General features: G+C 40.0%; 2 protein-coding genes across 31 annotated transcripts in view; one reads left to right on the top strand and one right to left on the bottom strand.

Annotated features, from left to right (window-relative positions):
* The window catches only part of WDSUB1 (WD repeat, sterile alpha motif and U-box domain containing 1), a 28889-nt gene extending 27408 nt beyond the window's left edge, over positions 1-1481 (top strand). Inside the window, exon 13 of the mRNA XM_086896579.1 lies at positions 670-1481. Coding sequence (XP_086752705.1) covers positions 670-690 — 21 coding nt within the window. The 3' untranslated portion in view covers positions 691-1481. The remainder of the gene's footprint in view (positions 1-669) is intronic.
* Positions 1-18965, bottom strand: part of TANC1 (tetratricopeptide repeat, ankyrin repeat and coiled-coil containing 1) — a 67127-nt gene that overhangs the window by 9660 nt on the left and 38502 nt on the right. For 17 of the 30 annotated variants that reach the window (XM_086896509.1, XM_086896517.1, XM_086896527.1 and 14 more), the window contains 13 exons: positions 17886-18007; positions 16733-16922; positions 13174-13431; positions 12479-12598; positions 11167-11448; positions 10139-10290; positions 8698-8929; positions 7536-7702; positions 5643-6250; positions 4193-4301; positions 3857-3979; positions 2763-2999; positions 1580-1765 (listed from right to left, as the gene is read on the bottom strand). In XM_086896509.1, the coding sequence (XP_086752635.1) occupies positions 1580-1765; positions 2763-2999; positions 3857-3979; positions 4193-4301; positions 5643-6250; positions 7536-7702; positions 8698-8929; positions 10139-10290; positions 11167-11448; positions 12479-12598; positions 13174-13431; positions 16733-16922; positions 17886-18007 (2786 nt within the window). Of the gene's footprint in view, positions 1-1579; positions 1766-2762; positions 3000-3856; positions 3980-4192; positions 4302-5642; positions 6251-7535; positions 7703-8697; positions 8930-10138; positions 10294-11166; positions 11449-12478; positions 12599-13173; positions 13432-16732; positions 16923-17885; positions 18008-18965 lie in introns of all 30 variants that reach the window. The other 13 variants (XM_086896508.1, XM_086896511.1, XM_086896515.1 and 10 more) reach the window with 1 other exon arrangement.

Genomic DNA, 18965 nt, shown 5'->3' with positions numbered 1-18965 from the left:
GCATCCCAGTTCAGTGAGGAAATTCAGATATGATTTAGAATATCATCTAAAACAAGTGAGCAAAAATGAGAATGTTTGCATACATTTTGTAAAATGGTGATACCTAGATTCTTCCTTCCACACTGGTTGTATCTTACCTGTTTTTCTAAATTTCTTCCCAGAATGGTCTAAGCGTATGTTGATAAATGGCAATTTTTAAAGCCGAAGTAAGCTTTTAATTAAGTTTTGCTGTGTTTCTAGTATATTAAGGAAATCTGTGTTTTGAAACCACATGTTAAAAGATTATTAAAACTTTTTCTAATGACTAATTTAAAATAGATTCTCTAATTTTAAACAGATTTTCTAATAGTGCACATGGTCACTGAGTCTGCAGTCAACAGGTGAGGGAGGAGAACCACACCAACACAGTTTGGGATGCTACAGGAAAAAACAAAGGCAGGAAAGGAGAAAGGATCTGGGTGTTTTCAGGCTGTCTGAAAACTGTTGTACACCATGTATGGAAAATCCTAGAATTCAAAATGATAGGACATAATTTATTAAAATTCATGAAACTTACAGATCTTCTTTCTAGCTAAGAATACAGCTTCTTAATGTCTTCAAAATAGAGAAAGATGGATATTTTTCAGGTATGTATTTATGATTAATGTGATCTCTTTTGTTGATATTCAGGAGTTGACTGCTTTCATTTAATCAGTGGACAGCAAACAAGAACTTTCACGAGAATGAAGGAACTATCCATTCATCCAAGTTAACCACAAGCTCAGAATCCTCAAGTTTATATTCTAAGACACTGATGGCTTATATACTACATAATATAATAACCATATAATAATTATAATTAACTGCACATAGACATTTCTGTATTTGGTTCATCTAATCAACTTCAAAGATCAGACTCTTTATAGCAATTTAAAAATAGATTTAAAAGAAGTAAGTATTCAAACAGCTTTATTGAAGATGAGATTTTGTTTCCACATTGGTACATCACTTAGTCCATAACTAAGACCCCTAGCCTAGCTGATCTTTATTCAAGTATCTTTGCTTACCCATTACTTTTCTATCAAAGTTATAGTTTATTTTCCCAATGAACAGAAGACATACTTGTATTTCCTGAATATCTAAAGCATTTTAAGTACTTCATATGTATTTCAGTGTTCCTTCCCCAATTTCTATCTAAAGTGACACTGAGCTGAAGTCTGTAAGTTGACATGTACATCAAGCTAAAAACTGAAGCCTGTGCAATTGCATGCCATGAAAATTTGGAAGAAAAAATTCAACCTGAAGTAGAAACATACTTGGGTGGATCAGTGATACAGAAAATCATCACCACCACTTGAGGTTTAGGACTACTTTCAAGAATAGAGGGGAGAAGGTAGACAGAAAATTAAACAAATCCTAAAGTAAACTGTATTATCAGATACTCAGCTAGAGCATTTAAACCAGCTTCTAATACATGCTATGATAAATATCAGAAGTGTCAACAATTCTTTCCTAGCCTCTTTTTAAAATAGCTGCAACCACAGTTGTACAATTCTGATGATTTCAAACAGATCTGGAAGTACCTGAATCCCCAACCCACCTGGCAGTGCCCCATGCTGGCAGCTGCTGTGAGAGCTTGTTGCAGTGCCTGGCGCTTCCTCAGTGAATCCTGTTCTTGGGAGGGAGTCACCCAGACCAGGCCGAGCAAGAACTCGAGGATTCCGCAATGCCCTCTCAGTGCACTATGGACCAAAGCACACTGGCCCTTCTTGTCTGCAAGGTCAGCCTGGAGGGGGATAAAGGGAACGTCTGAGGTTAAAATATGTGTGAAAGGCTGTGGAGAGGAGTGTCGTTCCGATTGGGAACGGCGATAAAGAACGACACGAACCCTCAAGGGGGTCACAACACGAGAATTCCTAGTTTATTGCTTCAGCCCTGTCTTATAGACAGATACGTGGAAAGGTACAGAAAGGAAATTCTTATTGGTTAGCAAAGTGCTACATCACCATCATTGGTCAGGGGCACTCTACCCCCCTGACCCTCTCTTGCAAGAGGAAACAAGAAGACAGATAAACAACACCTGGCAGTTGTTTTCTGTCTCTGAGGATTGTTTTGAAATCCTCCTTTGAATTCCCAGGCTAGCTTCTCAGGCAGGACTGAGAGGCCATGGGCCTGCATTTTCTGCAGCTCCCTGCAGCCTGTTCCAAAGCTAGCATCCATAGAGGAGATGCTTCAAGTCACTGTGAGAGAGCAGCTCGCACTCCTGACTTCCAGGACAATGAGGAGCTTCTGGGGAATTACAAGCCCAATAGCCTTATCAGAGCAGCTGGGCAGGTGATGGAAAAACTAATCCCAGAGAGCACTGCCCAGCACAGGAAGGACAAGGTGAGCGGGACCAGTCAGCATGGGCTTGCCAAGGGGAGATCGTGTTTAGCCTGCTGGACAGCCAGCGGCTCTGAGGGGATCAGAGGGTGGGTGAGGAGAGCTGGGGATGCCCTTGACCTCAACTTTAGAGGGCTCCAGCACTATCTCAGTAAATATCACTGGACAAGCTGATGATAACAGGTCATGAAAGTGCACAGTGAGGGGCACCCAAAACCAGCTGAATGGCTCTGCCAAAGGGTTGGGACCAGTGGTGCATGCAAAATGCTTCACAGAAGTCTGGACTCACCCCTCAACCCTATGTCTGATAATTATACACTGAAGTAATCAATAACAGCTTTTTTAGGCCTTTGTATGACTCTTCTGGCTGCAGGTTTGGCAATCTTTGTGCACCAGCTTACCTTTGCACCTTTTCTGCACAGCAGTGACACGATGTTCATGTGACCTGCAGCAGCTGCGTAACTAAGGGCTGTCATCCCGTTCTCTGAAGTTCCATCAACAGCAGCTCCAAACTCAAGTAAAAGAGTGACCACTTCTTCGTGTCCAAGGTGTGACTGAACACACAGCACTGGAGCATTATTCAGTACTTCAGTCCTGTAATTCACATTTGCTCCTGCCAAAATTAGCAGCCGACTCACCTAAAATTTAATTTAAACACAACAATGTTTTCATCATATTTGTCTGAATTTGACATCTTGATCAGGTACTCATTTGTTACTCCCTAATTTTGATGCAGATTTTATCGGCAGACACCAACTTTAACACATATACAGCAATATACCAGTTTAAAATCTTCTCCTAGTAAATACATTATTGTATTACTGAGCACTGCACTCCTAAGAGAAGACTTTTCTCTCCTCTGAAACTCACTACTCTCATCCCAACTGCATGTGTGACTTGCTGCTACTCTGCAACTACCTCTGTTAAGAGATAATCAGGTTGCATAAAAAGAAAATCTCAAATGGCTAGAGCATGCACGCGTGTGTTTATGTACACACAGATTTCCAGTCAAAAACCCTAGCAGTTGGCTCGAACTCCAACTGATTGACTTAGATTTCACTATCCATCATCTAGGGATTCAAATAGTAGTGCAAAGTTGTGGTGTTTTAAATCCTTTCTTCTCACAGTATTTCCCCCTTTCACAATTGACACTTTTGCACAGAAGCAAAGAGTGCTGAGCTCTGTTCAGCAAGGCCACGTGGGACATCTAACCCCCAAAAGTGCACCCACACACTCACCTGTACTACAGAGCACAGCTACAGAAATAAAAAGGAAAAAAAAAAGGAAAAGCCCTTCTTTCCATCAATACTATCAAGGAAAACTTGGTTTGAACTTTAGCAACAGCTTACCAAAGTACACAAAGGCCTGTCACAAAAGAATTCAGATCCAGGTGCTTTTCTGCTGACGAGTTACACTGGCTTCAGCATTCCCCTGCCCAGTGCCAGCAGCAGTGGCAGACAAAGCGCTGCCTGTACAGCCCTGCTGATGTTCTTACCTTCACGTTGGGTGTGTAGATGTTTCTTAGAGAAGCCAGGGCTGTTGACAGTCCATCAGTACTATAACCAATCCACAAGGCTTGGAGATGACTGGAAGAAATTCCGGTCCTTTTACTGAGACCCTAACAGAAATGATATAACAGGAAATCTCTCTATAGAATTAGAAATCCTATTTTAATCTACAACTCAGTACAAAAAGCAATAAAATCTGGATTGACAGCACTACAAAATATTTTGCATAAGCTCCGAATAAATTATTCAAGCAAGTCAGAGGAGTATCTCTATGATGCATTCATACAGATAGATCATAAAGCCTACAAAGCTGCAAGCTTTACCTTGAAAATATGAGCTTTAAGTATATGATGGCCAAGTTCCATAGTTTGTTGGCGGTTCAACTTTCCCTCCTGTCGAGAAAACATGAAAGCCAGTAGAGCATGTCCATTCCTAATAGAAAGGATTAGGAGAGAACCACTTTTATAACTGCATTTCAGTAAATATTCTAACACATCTTTATGCCTGTTATAACAGTTCAACTTTGTCAAGACTACTGAAACATACCATCACACCTACACATAATTATTTCTATAATGAAACAATGCAAAATGAAAACCAGCAAATTTTGAAGATAAAAAACTCCTGGTATTATTTCTGTTCTGTCCCCTCACAGGGGGCCTGTGTCAGCGCCCCAGGTTTACATACTGCTCCCTTCTGCATTCTCAGAGCCAGGAACTGCAGGTATCTCACAGAAGCCAATCCTTTCAGAAGCACAAGATCTGAATACTTGCAAAATTTGAGAGAAAATGTGTATTTAGTAATTCTACACCTACATTAGTGGTGGTAAATGTTCTAGGAAACAGTGAGAGTGGCACAACTCTGAGAAAACACGGTGATCATATACTGTTTGTTAATCAGACTATACACTGGAACTCGGCAATTAGCCATATGCTAGCTGGACTCTTCAGCTGAGGAGGAAGTTGTGGGAAGAGACCTCACACCCCATCTTCAGACATTTCTGAACAGAACTTTCCACAATCAGAAGCTTTACCTGGGCCCAGGCAACCCCCACTGCTGCTGGGGCAAGCACTGGGAGTTCCTGGCGTGGTGGGACTGGGCTCCACATGGCTGCAACCCCCCAGGTCCACCTACAGAACTGGTTCTGTTACAGCCACCTGAAAGCTCAGTCGAGTCTTGGGCTGGTAGTAATTTTAAATGTAAGCATTATTTATTCTTTTGTAAAACCCAAAAGCTGTAAACCCCAAGGAATGTGGAAAAAACCGTAACGGGCAGCCGACCGTGAGAACAGCCACCGTCTCCAACTCAACCTACTCTGTCTCTCCAAGTAACAAAGTGAGCAGGAACAAACTGAACCAATGCCAGTCCAGGATATAATTACAGCACAAAATGTCTCAATATTTTTATGTTTAAAAAAGCCCAAATGATCTGTTCTTTCTATTCCTGCACTCTACACTACATAGACAAGGTGCTGCTGCATGGGACTCTCAAAAATTTTGCTGTGTTAGTAACAATACTAACTAATACAGTACTCTCATTTCTCCATGAAAGCAGCAAAGTCAGATGCAAACTTCTGTAGAGCCAATTATGCATTGTCAACTTTGAATCTAAATCTATCTATTTGCCTATACCTCTAAATATATAGAAGTTTTTATTTTGGAAAAAAATTAGGTGTTCTTGTATTTTAACATCACCCTTTCCTCTCTGCTGCAATCAAATATACAAAACCTAATTTCAGTTATTTGAACATGAATTACTGCAGTTTTAATTTACCTTGGCTCACATAAGAAGTCAGTGTTTTCACCTTCTGCTCTCCAGACAAGCCATTCCCTGAAGGAAGGATGGCAGAACATGCGTGTTTTGTCACGTCTTCTGATCAGAAAACATGAAAGGGCTTCCATCCTCTGGCTGAAGTCTTCCCACTGTTGTTCACTGTTTATTTGTCCTGCATTAATAGCCTGGAAAATCTGGTCATCTGTCATGGGATGCAGGGATGCCAATGCCACATTCAAGATGGGCTGAGCTCGCTCAAAAGCAGAGTTTGTCATGAACTTCATATTGCACTGCAGTAAGTACAGCTCTGACAGAGACACAGGAACAACCTTGTAGCTTGCACTTTTGATTACTAAATGACCTTTTTGGAAAAGATCCAGAGTGAGTTTCAAATACAGATAAGATCCCAGGCTTCTCATCATCAGGTGGTTACTCACTTTCCCAATTGTAGCTGCATCAGCTTTTCCATTTAAAGACATGTTGTTTATAATTTCCTGACTGTTATTAATTCTGTACTGAATATAAGCATTCAAATCATCGTGAATTCCTTTGTTGTCTGGAAAACTGTCCAGGGATATTGCGATAAACGGTAGTGAACTTATCACTTCCTGTGAGGGAGAAAGGAGGAAAAAAAGGAAGAAAACCCAAAGACATTACAGTATTCTAGCACTGAGAAGTCAATGATGCATCTCTGCTACATTTCCCTTCTGTAGTGATACCAGATTAGAAAGGAATTCAGCACCCCTGAGATGGTTTTGCAAATATTGCCTCCTCATAAGAGACAGAACAGTATTTCTACATTTTATCATTTTTCATAGGAAAGTCTCAAATATTTCACTGATCAAACTCAACAACTGAAGGGGATGAGAAATCACCACTTCAAAGTTAAGGAAATGGAAAACAGTCACCAGAATTGGACCCTAAGGGCAGGGAAAGGGGGAGGCAAAAGGAATGATCTATTAGGCAGGAACATTTTACTTAGTATCACAAATGACGAGAGAAGACTCCCCTTATTTCACCTTCCAGTGTCAACATACCAGAAAAGTGCAGTGCACAGATCCCCAGCCCCATGTGCCTGAAGGTGCAAGTACCAAGTACAGCACAGACGCTTCACCTGAACACACTTTCATGTTTCTATTACACAGAACACTTTCATGTTTATGTAAATAAAGGTCCAAAATATCTTTATTTTAAAGAAACACTTCTGTAACTTCTAACTTAAACTTCATGCATAAAGTAACTTCTACAGTTTTACTTTAAAATTTCTAAAATTAAAGTTTGAGAACCAGGAACTTCTTACATAGAGTCAAGTATTAGAAAGGTTTAACAAACATCTCCAGACTTCCACAACACAACACAAAACAACACAAAAAGGAACTCTATTCCACTAAATGAATTTCAAACAGCTGCACTTTCGGACTAGTGAGATGCTTTAAGCAAAGACACGCTTCTCCAGTATCCAGAGAAGGGACTGTCCCTATGACAAAAATCCCTTCTTAAAGCCAAAAATTTAGTTGAGAATAAACTCTTCAGGCAGTTAAACACTCTCAGTGCTAGTGGTAAGAAGGAAGAGAAGAAATAATTTCTCAGAGGCTGTACTGAAGCACACCTGCACCCTAACACCGCACTCCTGAAGGTACAAGGGAACAGACTCAAATTTCATCATTTTTTGTATTATCAGCACTATTGACAGCTGCAACACTGATTCACAATGGAAAAGGCTTCCAATATTGTAACTGTGCACTGCAAATAAACATAGAACGAAGGAAGGAAAAAACCCCAAGAGGCTCGGAGTTCCTCTAAACCCAGTATTTTTCATAATAATGCAGCTGCACCAATATAAATGATCATTTGGTCTTTGAGTGTAAGAAAAGCATTACAAGGTGTTTTTACCTGGAAATTAGTTCTTACAGTCACAATAAGCTTCAGCCAGGGAGGAAACTTATAAATTATACTTGTGATAAATGAAGAAATTGTGTCACCATAATCAGGTTTATGAAATTCAGCATCATTTAAACCATCTACCAAAATTATGTAGTCTTCCTCAGGAATCTTCTGCTCTGAAATTTGAAAACAAAAATGGAAAGGATAAAAACACATTCTCCCTTAAAGTGATACATTTTTATTCTCAAATTCCGTATGTCAAGAAACAAAAATTTTTGTGCATACCAGTATATCTTATGGCATTTAAGCATTATTTAGGAGATTAAAAACAGTTTTAACAGGAATGATATACTGTGTTCATATGCAGGCAAAGCCCCCATTCTGCCACAGATCAGGTATCTGCTCAAGCTGGCATATGCTGAGAAGGAGCTGTTTTCAACAGGAGTTTGCTAGGGTTTTATTAAATACAAAAATCATGTTGCTGCATGTTTTCTTTTACACATCATACTCAAACAAAGGGCTGTAGCTGTGTCAGGGGAGGGTTATGGTGTAGATCAGGGAAAGGTTCTTCCCCCAGAGGCTGCTGGCACTGCCCAGGCTCCCCAGGGAATGGGCATGGCCCTGAGGCTGCCAGAGCTCCCCAAAGCTCCAGGAGTGTTTGGACAGCGCTGCCAGGGATGCCTAGGGTGGGGTTGTTGGGGGGTCTGGGCAGGGCCAGGAGCTGGACTGATGATCCTGATGGGTCCTTTTCAGCTCAGGAGATTCTGTGATTGTTGGAAAACTGCTACATCTGTTTTAAAACCAAGCAAAACCCACATCCACTTTGCAGATGTTTAGGCCCAGAAAATTAGAAAGGATGTCACAAAACTCAAATGCATCTAAAAAAAAAAAAATCCTCTAATGTGAATGTGCCAGCCTTAACTTCAAGCTAATAGCCATCTTCCCATCTTCTGGCAAAAGAGTAAATATAAAGTTTCTATGACCTTTAATAAGTTTCACAGAATTTAAAAACTAATCAACTGTTCAAAACCAATCTATTATTGTTACAAACAACTAACAGAATTAAGGGATCCCTTTCTCCAGGAATGTTCTGCTTCATTTATTTTTAATATTTTTCTCCACTCTTCATGCAGTTTAGATCCATTTCCAAGTCACTTTCTGTTTAACATACCTCTCCTGAGGTTTGAAAGTGGTTCCAACACTCCCCTTTTAAAAGCTGCTGCTGGATCCTGGACACAAGACCTGAGGCTCAGCATGCTCTGCAGGTGAGGCTCTCTGATCAGGAGATCTCTGTATGCTGTTAACTGATGTGAGCGGCAAAGCAAAGCTGCCACGCTGTGCACAAACTCAGGGACCAGACACGTGTATGTGTTATCAGCCTGGCAGTAATGATAAGCAACGACCTGCAGAATTACAAAGTAAAAAGCATTAATTACCCTTTCAAAATTTTAGTTGGTTACTAATTAGTGCAGTTACGATAAAGTGTTATTAAATTTCTCTCTCAACCTACAAAATCCTTTTCAGTGTTAGATCCCATGCTGTAACAGTCTCTGACAGCCTGGGTCAAACACAGAGAGGAAGGCAATGAAATATGGTTTTGACCTTGCAGGGCATGCAGAGGAGAAGAAATCAAAGTGTCAGATTCTGGCAGAAAAATGTAACTATTTCAGTTCCTAGCATTTGGATACAGTGGGTAAGGAGCTGATTAACTGAGCACAAGAAAAGTAACCTGAGAGTCCGACTAGGTAACCTAGTTAGGAGCTGTAATTTAACACCACCATGTTCCACACTGTAACGACCTAAGGACTAATCTGACCATCAGGCAAAAGGAAATGACAGACAACATTAAAGACATGCTTACAGAAGCAAGTGGAGAAATACAAAAACTGGCTTTATTCCAAGTATTCCAAAGCTGTGTATTACTTAAAAATAAACCAGGATGTAACCATGTTTCTTTGGGGGAAAAAACCCCCAAAACGAACCACAAGGAAAATGTGGTGTTCACAGTGAAGAAAGAGCCTGCACTTCAGTGGTTTTCATAACACTGCTTCAAATGAATATGTATCCCTTTAAAGACTGCAAATGTTAAAGAGCTCATGTTTTCCCTACAATTATTCATATAAAATATGCAATTCAGTAAAATTAATTTTACTATCTAGGCCAAAAAATCAAACACCTAACATATTAATCTAATACAAAAACTACTTCAGACTGTTAGAGTATGGAAAATAAAACTACACTCAGACTCAACCGGTATCATAGCCAATCATAACCAAACATTTTATCTTTCCCACCTCCCCCTGCCCCGAATTTTGTTTTTGAAATGTACACTGAGCAGCTGTCTGTAGAAAATATGCAGCCCCTTTGGCAAGGAAAGGATCCCAAGCTCCCACACCCACACAAAACTGATGACAAATTGTTATGGTAACTCTTTGTAAGACCACGCAGGATTCAAGTACAAGAAGCAGGCAACCGATTTCATCAACCATCATGCAGAGGTGCCCAGGTGCTGCCCCTCTCCCAGCACCACATGCAGCCTCCTGGGGGGCTCTGCAAAGCAAACTGACCCCCAGGTTAGAGGTTGTGTCCTTCTCTTAGGAAGTGAAACTCACCTTTGAAGCGAGGCGTCTCACAGAATCCGCTGTTTGAGTTTTGTATTCAGGAGTACCAGGACAAGTCAGCGTCTTCATTGTATTGGTGTCACCTGACGAAGGGGCACATGGGGGTAACTGGCTCAAGGGAATCTCCTGACAGGAGTCACCACCTGCTTTTAAAAGGTAACAGATACAAGAGAGACCAAATTTGCTAATAGCAGATTACCTTCTAAGAAAACACCACAGATTACCTTACTGCTAGAGTAAAAATTGAAACCGAGCAATACCATTATAAAATAAGCCTGCAATTAATCTGATAAATACAGGCACACATTTGCAACTTCAAGATTTTAAAACAACTCAACTGACTTTTAGATCAAAACTACAGAATTACTGAAAGCAAAACCATGCTGATGTGAAAAGTTTCCTTCAGAAAACTACACATACAATGTCGCATTTAAACTAGTAGTTAGTGTATGACCAAACTCTTGGGTAATTTATCATTGTCATTATTAGTACTAATAACATTTGAAGCGTCAGCCATCAGCTGGGCAAACATCAGGTAATGACAGTCACACCATCCTTCCAGTTAGTGTAGGCACTGGACTGGTCTGGTGACAGGATGCTATGGATCCCAGTAGCAGACAAAGGCTTCTCCATAGCTTTAGTCTCACCTCTACAAAAATTCTATGGAAAGCATACATAGCAGGTACACAGAAGGAAAGAAACGCTCACTGCTCCCTTTCCAAACTCGTGAGAGACGAAGCTGCTGCAGACACATCCTCAGAGTTTGGGGTACACACTGCCTGGCATAAGGAAGAGATCCTGCACACTGCCTCCGTGTTACCACCTCTTGATAGGCTGAGCCCACTTTATGTCACATTGAAGGTATTTGTCACAACACAAAATTTTATCTCCTGCCTTTGCTAGAAAAAAGGGTTTTCTAAAGACTTGATGAGGCCTGACTACCTTAAGCCAAAAAAGCAAACATGTGATTCCTGATGTCAGCACATTAACCCAGACCATTACCCAGAAAAGGAACATACTTTTAGGAGATGAACTTGGGCTGTTGGAGGCTATTTGTCTCATGCGACTTCCATGGCAGCTGAGTGCCACCAGCCGCGAAATGACTGCAGTCTTCCCAAATCCCACATTTCCAGTAATGACTGCTCCCCTGTTCTCTGCTGGGTCAGGATTCTGCAGTTTTTCTTCAATGGTGTGAAACAGCCAGTCTCTTCCAACAAACACTGAATCTGTGGTTATGCTTGGCACCTCAAACAACAGTGGCTTCAGTAAAATGTCCTGAGGCTTATAGGGGATGAAACGAGCTGAAAAGACATGTCAGGGAGAAAAGTTTATTAGAAGAAACTTGACATGCAGTCAAACAGCATGGTTTCAAAAGGTAACATAATTTAGAAGCTTTGCTACTATCAGTCATAATCAGACATTCTAGTGCTTTCATCATGAAAACATAATCTGATTGCCTCAGTTCAGGTCATCTCCATAATTTTTGTATTAATTAAATTTTAGAGGAAAGAAGCTACAGGTATAATCTAATTTTTTACAACTGAATTCAAGTTAGTAAGTTGTAGAATACAAAAGATTTTATTAAAAATGCATTAATAATTCTATAAATGGGGAAGCATCATTTTTCAGGTTAGAATTAAGTATGTGCTGAGCATCAGTGTTAGGTGTTCAAATCTGTAAAGACATTTATAGAGAAACAGAAGAAGGTACAGAGAATAACATCATCTTTCTGTTTAAAAAAAACCCTTAAATTAATACAGAAAAAATTACAACCTTGTTTTTCTGTACTTTTCAAGTCACAGGAACAGTAGGTACACCTTTGATTACTTTGACATATACATCTGGGAAACCTGATAACTTAGGGAAGAATTTGGGTTTGATTGCATAAAATACATTAAAATTTACAGGAGTAATAATATTCATCAACAATATGCTCTAAAGATTCATTAGCCAAATGTAATGTTACACAACTTCTGTTTCAGCATTAATCTATGACTGTGAAAAGCCATAAATGGAAGAGAGCAGCATAATATCTACATACAGTCCTCAAGATCAGTTTTATTAGCAGTTCACTTAAATTTTTCTTCCTTTAATTGTTATTGGTTGTAACAGATGCACACACATCCCATCTCTAAACCACAGCATTGTGCAGGAAAAAGTGTAAGCAAGCATCTTGTTGGCAGATATGCAGAGTGGCTTGTCAGGAGCACTCCACAGTAACACTGTGTGACAGGGCTGTTGGCAAAGCTCACAGCCCACCCACGCTGCAAAGGGCTGAAGGGATGTGTGACCGTGCCAGACAGATGCAGGTGTAAACATCTCTGCCTTTACCTTCCTGCTGCACTCTTCCGCCAGCGGTGTTGTGCCAAGGTAAGCGAATTGAAGTTCGTAAAGGAGTATTTCTTTGTCCGTCCAAATAACTCAAATCTTCCAATTTGGTTGAACTTGTTGCTAGAGTATTAAAGAACCGAAGCTTATTTTTCTCTCAACACAAGTTACAAAGAATGGTATTATTACGGTCCTTCATTTTTCATTACTTACAGAAAAGTTTTTCTAGACAATTGCAACAAAGTCATTCATGTTGTAACATTTAACAAATGCATTTCAATCAAGTTCACTAAAGATTTAGTTGAGTTTTTCCCTGTTTAGAAGGTCTTCAGTTCTCCCAAAGAGACAGTTTCCTTTTTTACTGTGGGAACAATCACATCAGCGAGGTCAGAAGTGCTAGAACAGGTTCGAGTATTACCTGCCAATACACTACCTATCATCAGGCAGAGTCCTGGAATAACTGAAGGACTTCTGAAATGTCTCAAAAGTCCTGACCTAATCAATACCTACCAAAAAGCATGGTAAAAGCCTTCTGGATGACAGTTTTAAACAACTTAGGTAATGCTCATCTATTCAGTCCAGATCATAGGTTTTTTTCTTTTTATCCTATAGAGACACTTTAATACTAACAACAGAAAGACTCAAAAGAAATGTCCTATCATTTAGAACACCCTTGAGTTTTGACCTCAGGACTTTACCTGCAACAGAGTTTGGACGAGGCATTATTAAAGAGGCAGAACTCTGAGTGTAGGGAAGGGGACCCTCTCCTGTTGGTACTTCTTTAGGCAAATTCTCAGAAGATCCAATGGCTTCCTCTTCTGCAACTGGTGAACAATTATCTGTTCTTCTATCACAGCTGATGCCTTGGTGTTTTCCAGCTCTGAGACTCCCATCCTTACTCCATTCTAAGCTGGATCCACTACGATCATCATTTTCTGATGAACTTGTTATAGTGGCTAAAAGAGAGGGAAAAAAAACAAGTATAGTGAGAAGAACATGGCATACACATTAGGATTTTCTTTCTCAAATGGCATTGTGAAACATAAATGACAAAAGTTCAAAGTTGTTCACAGGTCTGTCTCACCTAAAATACATAATCACATCAGGATGACAATCAGCCTGTACTCATGTACTTGGAAAACTAATCTTGACAGAAACCTTCCAGCAAGTAAGCTATTTACTGTTCCTTTCTTAAGCACCTACTACATTTCACTGTCAGAAAGAGCAAACAGGAGTAGATGCATGATGAATCAGAACCAGCAAAGAATGGTAATAAAATTTCAGATATTAAAAATACTGATTAATGTTTTCAAAGAGTGCTGCAGTATAAATCAGAGGCTAATAAAGGCTTGGAAGGAAAGAGGGCTTTTTCTGCTAGGAAAATTTCATATGCTAGTCAATAAGCAACACAGACCTAGAGAGACCTTCAGCTAAAAGACAGATAAGGCCACCGAGGTGTTTTTGGATGCTGTGGCACAGCACGGCAGTTTCCGCTGCCGCAGTGACTCCCTTGGTGAGAACAACACCAACTGCTTCACCCAGTGGGATCCAAATGTTCCAGACTGATCGCTGAGGGTTGTCGGTGTGTCTGTACTTGTCTGACATTGTGTTTAATAAAGGCCTCCTGTAGTAAGGTGAAGACTTTATATTCCTGAAGACCTACTTGAGTAAAGGTTGATAAAACTATAATAACCTCCTTCACCAATTAGATATATACTTTTTTATTAGATACATACTAAAACTAGTGACTAAAACTATTCTGTTTAATTTAAAGGTTTTTCAGTTACTTACATTAAACTCTCACAAAATAACTGAACAACAAATATTTATTAAATGTTAAGCCAACACTCAATGCACTTTGACCACTTTAATGCAGCAGAGGAAAATACAAAATAGGATAAAAGAGCATCAAGATTAAAAAAAAAACCAAAAAAATCAATACCAGCTCAAACTATAATATCGGTGTGAACTCTGGGTCCTTCACAGGCTATCAATTTTAAAGTTAAAGCCATATTTGTGGCTATTCTACAGTCACCTGGCCCATTCCTTAAGGAAAACATTCTGGCATACTGGACTGCTAACAAAATGCAACCACGGGGGTGGCTCCTGCAATGCTGAGCCTGGTCCAGTCAAGGAAGGACCAACTTTTTTTCCACACCAGCTGTACTGCAGCTTCAGACGTGCAGGATGGTGGGGTACTTGTACAACTCTGCATTCTTCCAGCTTAGGCTCATGTTCCTAAGAAATAGAAGATTGGATGCCTCAATTCAACAGTTTGCATTCTAAGAAATACCAATAATACGACACAATTTAGAGGCAGTAGAAGAAAAAACCCAACTTTCCAGGCACTCCATTAATCTCTGCATACACTTTGATTGTACTTCCATATGATGAATTTATTTCATTTTTATTGTTGTGTCAAAAAATCTGGCTCCTCCTGAAGTATGAAATCTTTAGGACTTCAATTCCTCTTGGAGCAAAATGCAGCTCCAGGAAATCTGGCTGCTCAAGATTTCCATCCTGACACGGTAGCAAGGATCCAGCAAAGCTTTTATTTTGGCCTGCAGCCCAGTCTTTTCTCCTGCTTAGCTGCTTGCTGAAGTTTAAAACCTGCCTTTACTACTATTATATCAAACTCAACAGAAGCAAAGAATTCAGCTTCTCTTAAAACATTGGAAAGTTAAAGGAAATCTGAACTGTAAGTAAAAAAGAGGAAAAGGGAGAAAAGCCCTCTTTCCCACCAATCTGCTGGTGCAGCAAACATAGCGAGAGTAGAAATACAAAGGAGGCCCACATAAGTAGCACAAAGAGCAAGATATTTTCATAGCTGAATGAACTCTGTCAAAGACATTAGAAAACATATACTTGCTAAACGTAATTTAAAAGGCACATGTGCTAATAACAATTTTGAATGCACAGACATACTTGTATATAAAAAGCAAAAGCACAGGTCACTTATCAGAAAGGCACCTCTTCTTGGTTTCTTGCTTTTATAGATGTAAGGGGTGCTGCCATGTGTAGCCAAGAGACAGGGGGTGTTCAAACACTAGAATTTGAGACACGAACAGCAGCTCTGCAGAGGAGCAGCAGATGATTTCCACACGGTCCCACAGCCATGAACCACATGTACTTGACTGAAGGAGTCATCAGGAAGTTCCCTCTGCTCTTGCACGCATACACTCATCCCTCCTTTTCAGTAGTTCAATAAGCAAACTTTTATCACTGTTCTAAAATATTTTCTTTAAAACACTGATACTTACAAGGTTATACAACAATGATGTTGTCATGCCAGTACATTATTTTAAACAAACTTGAGGCCATTCTGACCTTATTTAGAGCAGGGACATACTCCTGGGCTATTTCAAGCTTGTCAAGCATGGCTAGTATGTTCATATCAGTATCTACATTTGAGCTCATTTTCCAAAAGCAACAGTTCTGATATATGCTTTCCTTTGCATCAAGATGCTCATGCCATCAAAATTAGATCTTTTACAAAGTTGATCATGTATCAATCTGACATGGAGTGAGTACACAAAATCATTTTCTTCAACTGAAACACTGAAGTTTTTATACAAGAGTCTTTTGACCCATGACAAACAATGTCTCTTAGGATAACTGGTCAGTAAAAATGATTTATACTCAGCTGGTTGGTACAAGTGGCTTGTAACAGTTGGGCTGTGAGGATGGCTGCCTCCAATGGTCACAGACTCCCCACACGAGATGCATATATACCCTGAATTCAGCCATCTTTCAATGGAGGATCACCCAATTTCATCTCTTCCACAATACCCCATTTTAGCTTAATTTTCATGACAATTACACAAAAGTCTACACTTTTTTCAAACAGTTTAATTTAAGCTATTCTCATAAGAAATCACATCAATTATTGTTTCCTCAGTTGGAAATTAAATCAACTTCAACCCCTGCTGTGCTTTACCATTATGAAAAGCATTGTTAAGACCTCTGGAATGGAAAAGAAAAAAAGGCATAAGAAAACAAGAAATGGAGAAAAACAGAGGAAATTAATTATTTCAAAGGAAAAAGTGGAGAAATTAGAACTGCACCAGGAAAACAAAAGAAGATAAATGCACACATAACAGCAGCAGCTGTTACAGGCAAGACCAGGATTTCAATCTTTCAAAATGGGATCCATAGACAGTGTAAAATCGAACATGGTGACACAAAACAGCTGCTCAGACTTGCACAATTAAGGGGAAAGTAATTTCTACCATGTGCAGCGCTAATGCAAGTGCTCACCTATGATGCCACTGTCTTTGCTCTCCAGGGTGGAGCTGGGGGTGCTGATGGTGCCGCAGGGACTGCCCTTGTTGGCCGCTGCTTTGCCAGCACAGCTGTTGAGGGTGGAGCAGGGGCTGTCGGTGCTGGGCGATGTGGTGCTGCTGGTGAGGGTGGAACAGGGACTCACACCTTGGCTGGAGACCGCACACTGCCGGGGGAAGACAAGAAACACTCACTGCACAGCAGCCAGGACCCTGCTGGGCTGAAAACTAGAGACCTCAAGCTGCAGTAGAATAAGAGCAAAGCAAAGAGCCCATTTTTCAAGGAAAAACTTCAAGGAGTGAAAGCTTTATCTAGACTGGGAATTTTAATCTTTCATATTACTCTAAGAAAGTGACCTCTGAATTAAAAAGGGAATTTCACAGTTCAGGGAAAAAGCTGCAGTGAAGCAGATTTCTTCTCCATTTAACACTTTACTGGATACCCCTCCCCTCCATCTCTTGTATTTATTCTTTGAGTTGAAAAAACCTAGAACTGCAGTCTTAGTAATTTTTCACTCTCAGTGTGAAAACCCAAACTGATGCACTACAATATGGGAGGGCTGGGACTAAAAGTGGATAGAGTAAGCGGGAGGAGCAGAGGTTGGTAATTTCTGTGAAGTTTTAGTTAGCAGATGAGTTTCATATGGAGAGTAGCTGCCTGCTTCTCTCCAATCCCTCTACCCCAAATGACAGAGAAGAACTGTCTGATTGAAGTGAACTTCTCAGGAATAAAGAAACACACCCTTCTCCCCAAGCATGCTCTCATTTTAACAAAATGCTGACCCTCTCAATTCTAAGAAATTATTGAAAAGAGAAGGCAAAAATTGCCTCCTAAATACTAAAAGCAACCAGAATTCTAAAAGTTATTCACATTCATAGTCGATTAGATTTAGCCTCCAGAAATTATGAGAAGTCTATTCAGTTTGTGTGTTTTGAAATTCTGAATTGGTCTTGAATTCTTGAAAACAAACACTAGTTAAAATTAAAATCCAATTCTATTACTGTATCTCTATTAAAATGGATGGTATTTGGGTAGATATCAAGTAACTGCAACTAGCAGATAGAGGAAATAGCATTAGTCCTCTCTGAAACAAGATGAACATTAAATATATTATATTCCATTATCCTACCATAACTTCGCTTTTCTCTTCCATATGAGAAGAAGTTGGGATTCCTTCCCCCAGTAAAAACCCCAATCTTGTCATCAATTCTTGTGCTGCAGGAGAACAGCTTGAGTCTTTGTCAGGCTTTGCTTTGGATTGGGAGGAAAAAAGTTGAAGGTTAAGAGTCTTATATTTGAAAACTGTTAAAAGAGGCATAAAAAGTACAACCAAATTGTCCATCAGACTTTTAATTGCTGGTGGGTCTTGAATCCTCTGCATAACTGTGCAAATCTAGGGGAGGGAAAAACCCACCTGCCAGTAAAATCAGAAATGTTCAAGTGCAATGAGTTCATCACTGGACTGATGAGTGACGTAACACAATGATTCTCCCAAGAGCGTATTAAGCTCAATGCTATTAAAGGTTACTGGCAAGCTGAAATTCTATTTCTGTCATATAAAAACATGAAGAGGTTAATAACACAGATGTTTTGGAATCTCACAGTTAACACTAGAACTAGTGCCATACATTTTTGTTTTGCTTGCAAAAGATGCAAAAGATGTGACACTAGTTCTAAATCTCCCAGCTCTTCTGAAGCAAAGATATTTAATTTTATCATTACAGTGCTTTGAAATGTCTTCTAGCATACAACAGATATAACAACATGAAATTCAAAATGAGGCAACCTGCAACAAAAGCAGCTAAGCACAGCTCTGCCCTGGCACACACTTTTGCTAATGGACTCTCACAAACAAGCATTTCCAGCCATTTTCCTTCTTTGATACCAGCAGTGTGGCACCACCCACCAACCTGTGACCATCTGCTCTGACAGGAACATTTACAGGGCATTTATTTCTTTCATTCATTATTTTACATACACACACACAGGCCTGCCTGCCCCATCCTCAGGTATAAACAGCTAATTAAATAAGGAGCATCATCCTACCACTTGGAGAAGTAGCTTCCAGCAGGAGTTCTTATCCCCAGAACTGCCAAGGGGGACATCCAGGAGCAGCTGCACGGCCACTTCCAGCCACCCTCCATGCTGGGAGCCAGCACCAAACAGCTCTAGCACTTCAACTTTGGGAGATGTTGTGCAACAAACAATT

This window comes from Cyanistes caeruleus, chromosome 7 (genome assembly GCF_971803275.1).
Source record: "Cyanistes caeruleus chromosome 7, bCyaCae1.hap1.1, whole genome shotgun sequence".
Classification (NCBI taxonomy): Eukaryota; Metazoa; Chordata; class Aves; order Passeriformes; family Paridae; genus Cyanistes; species Cyanistes caeruleus.
Note: the sequence above shows the minus strand (reverse complement) of the source record. Positions and strands in the feature narration are given on the sequence as shown.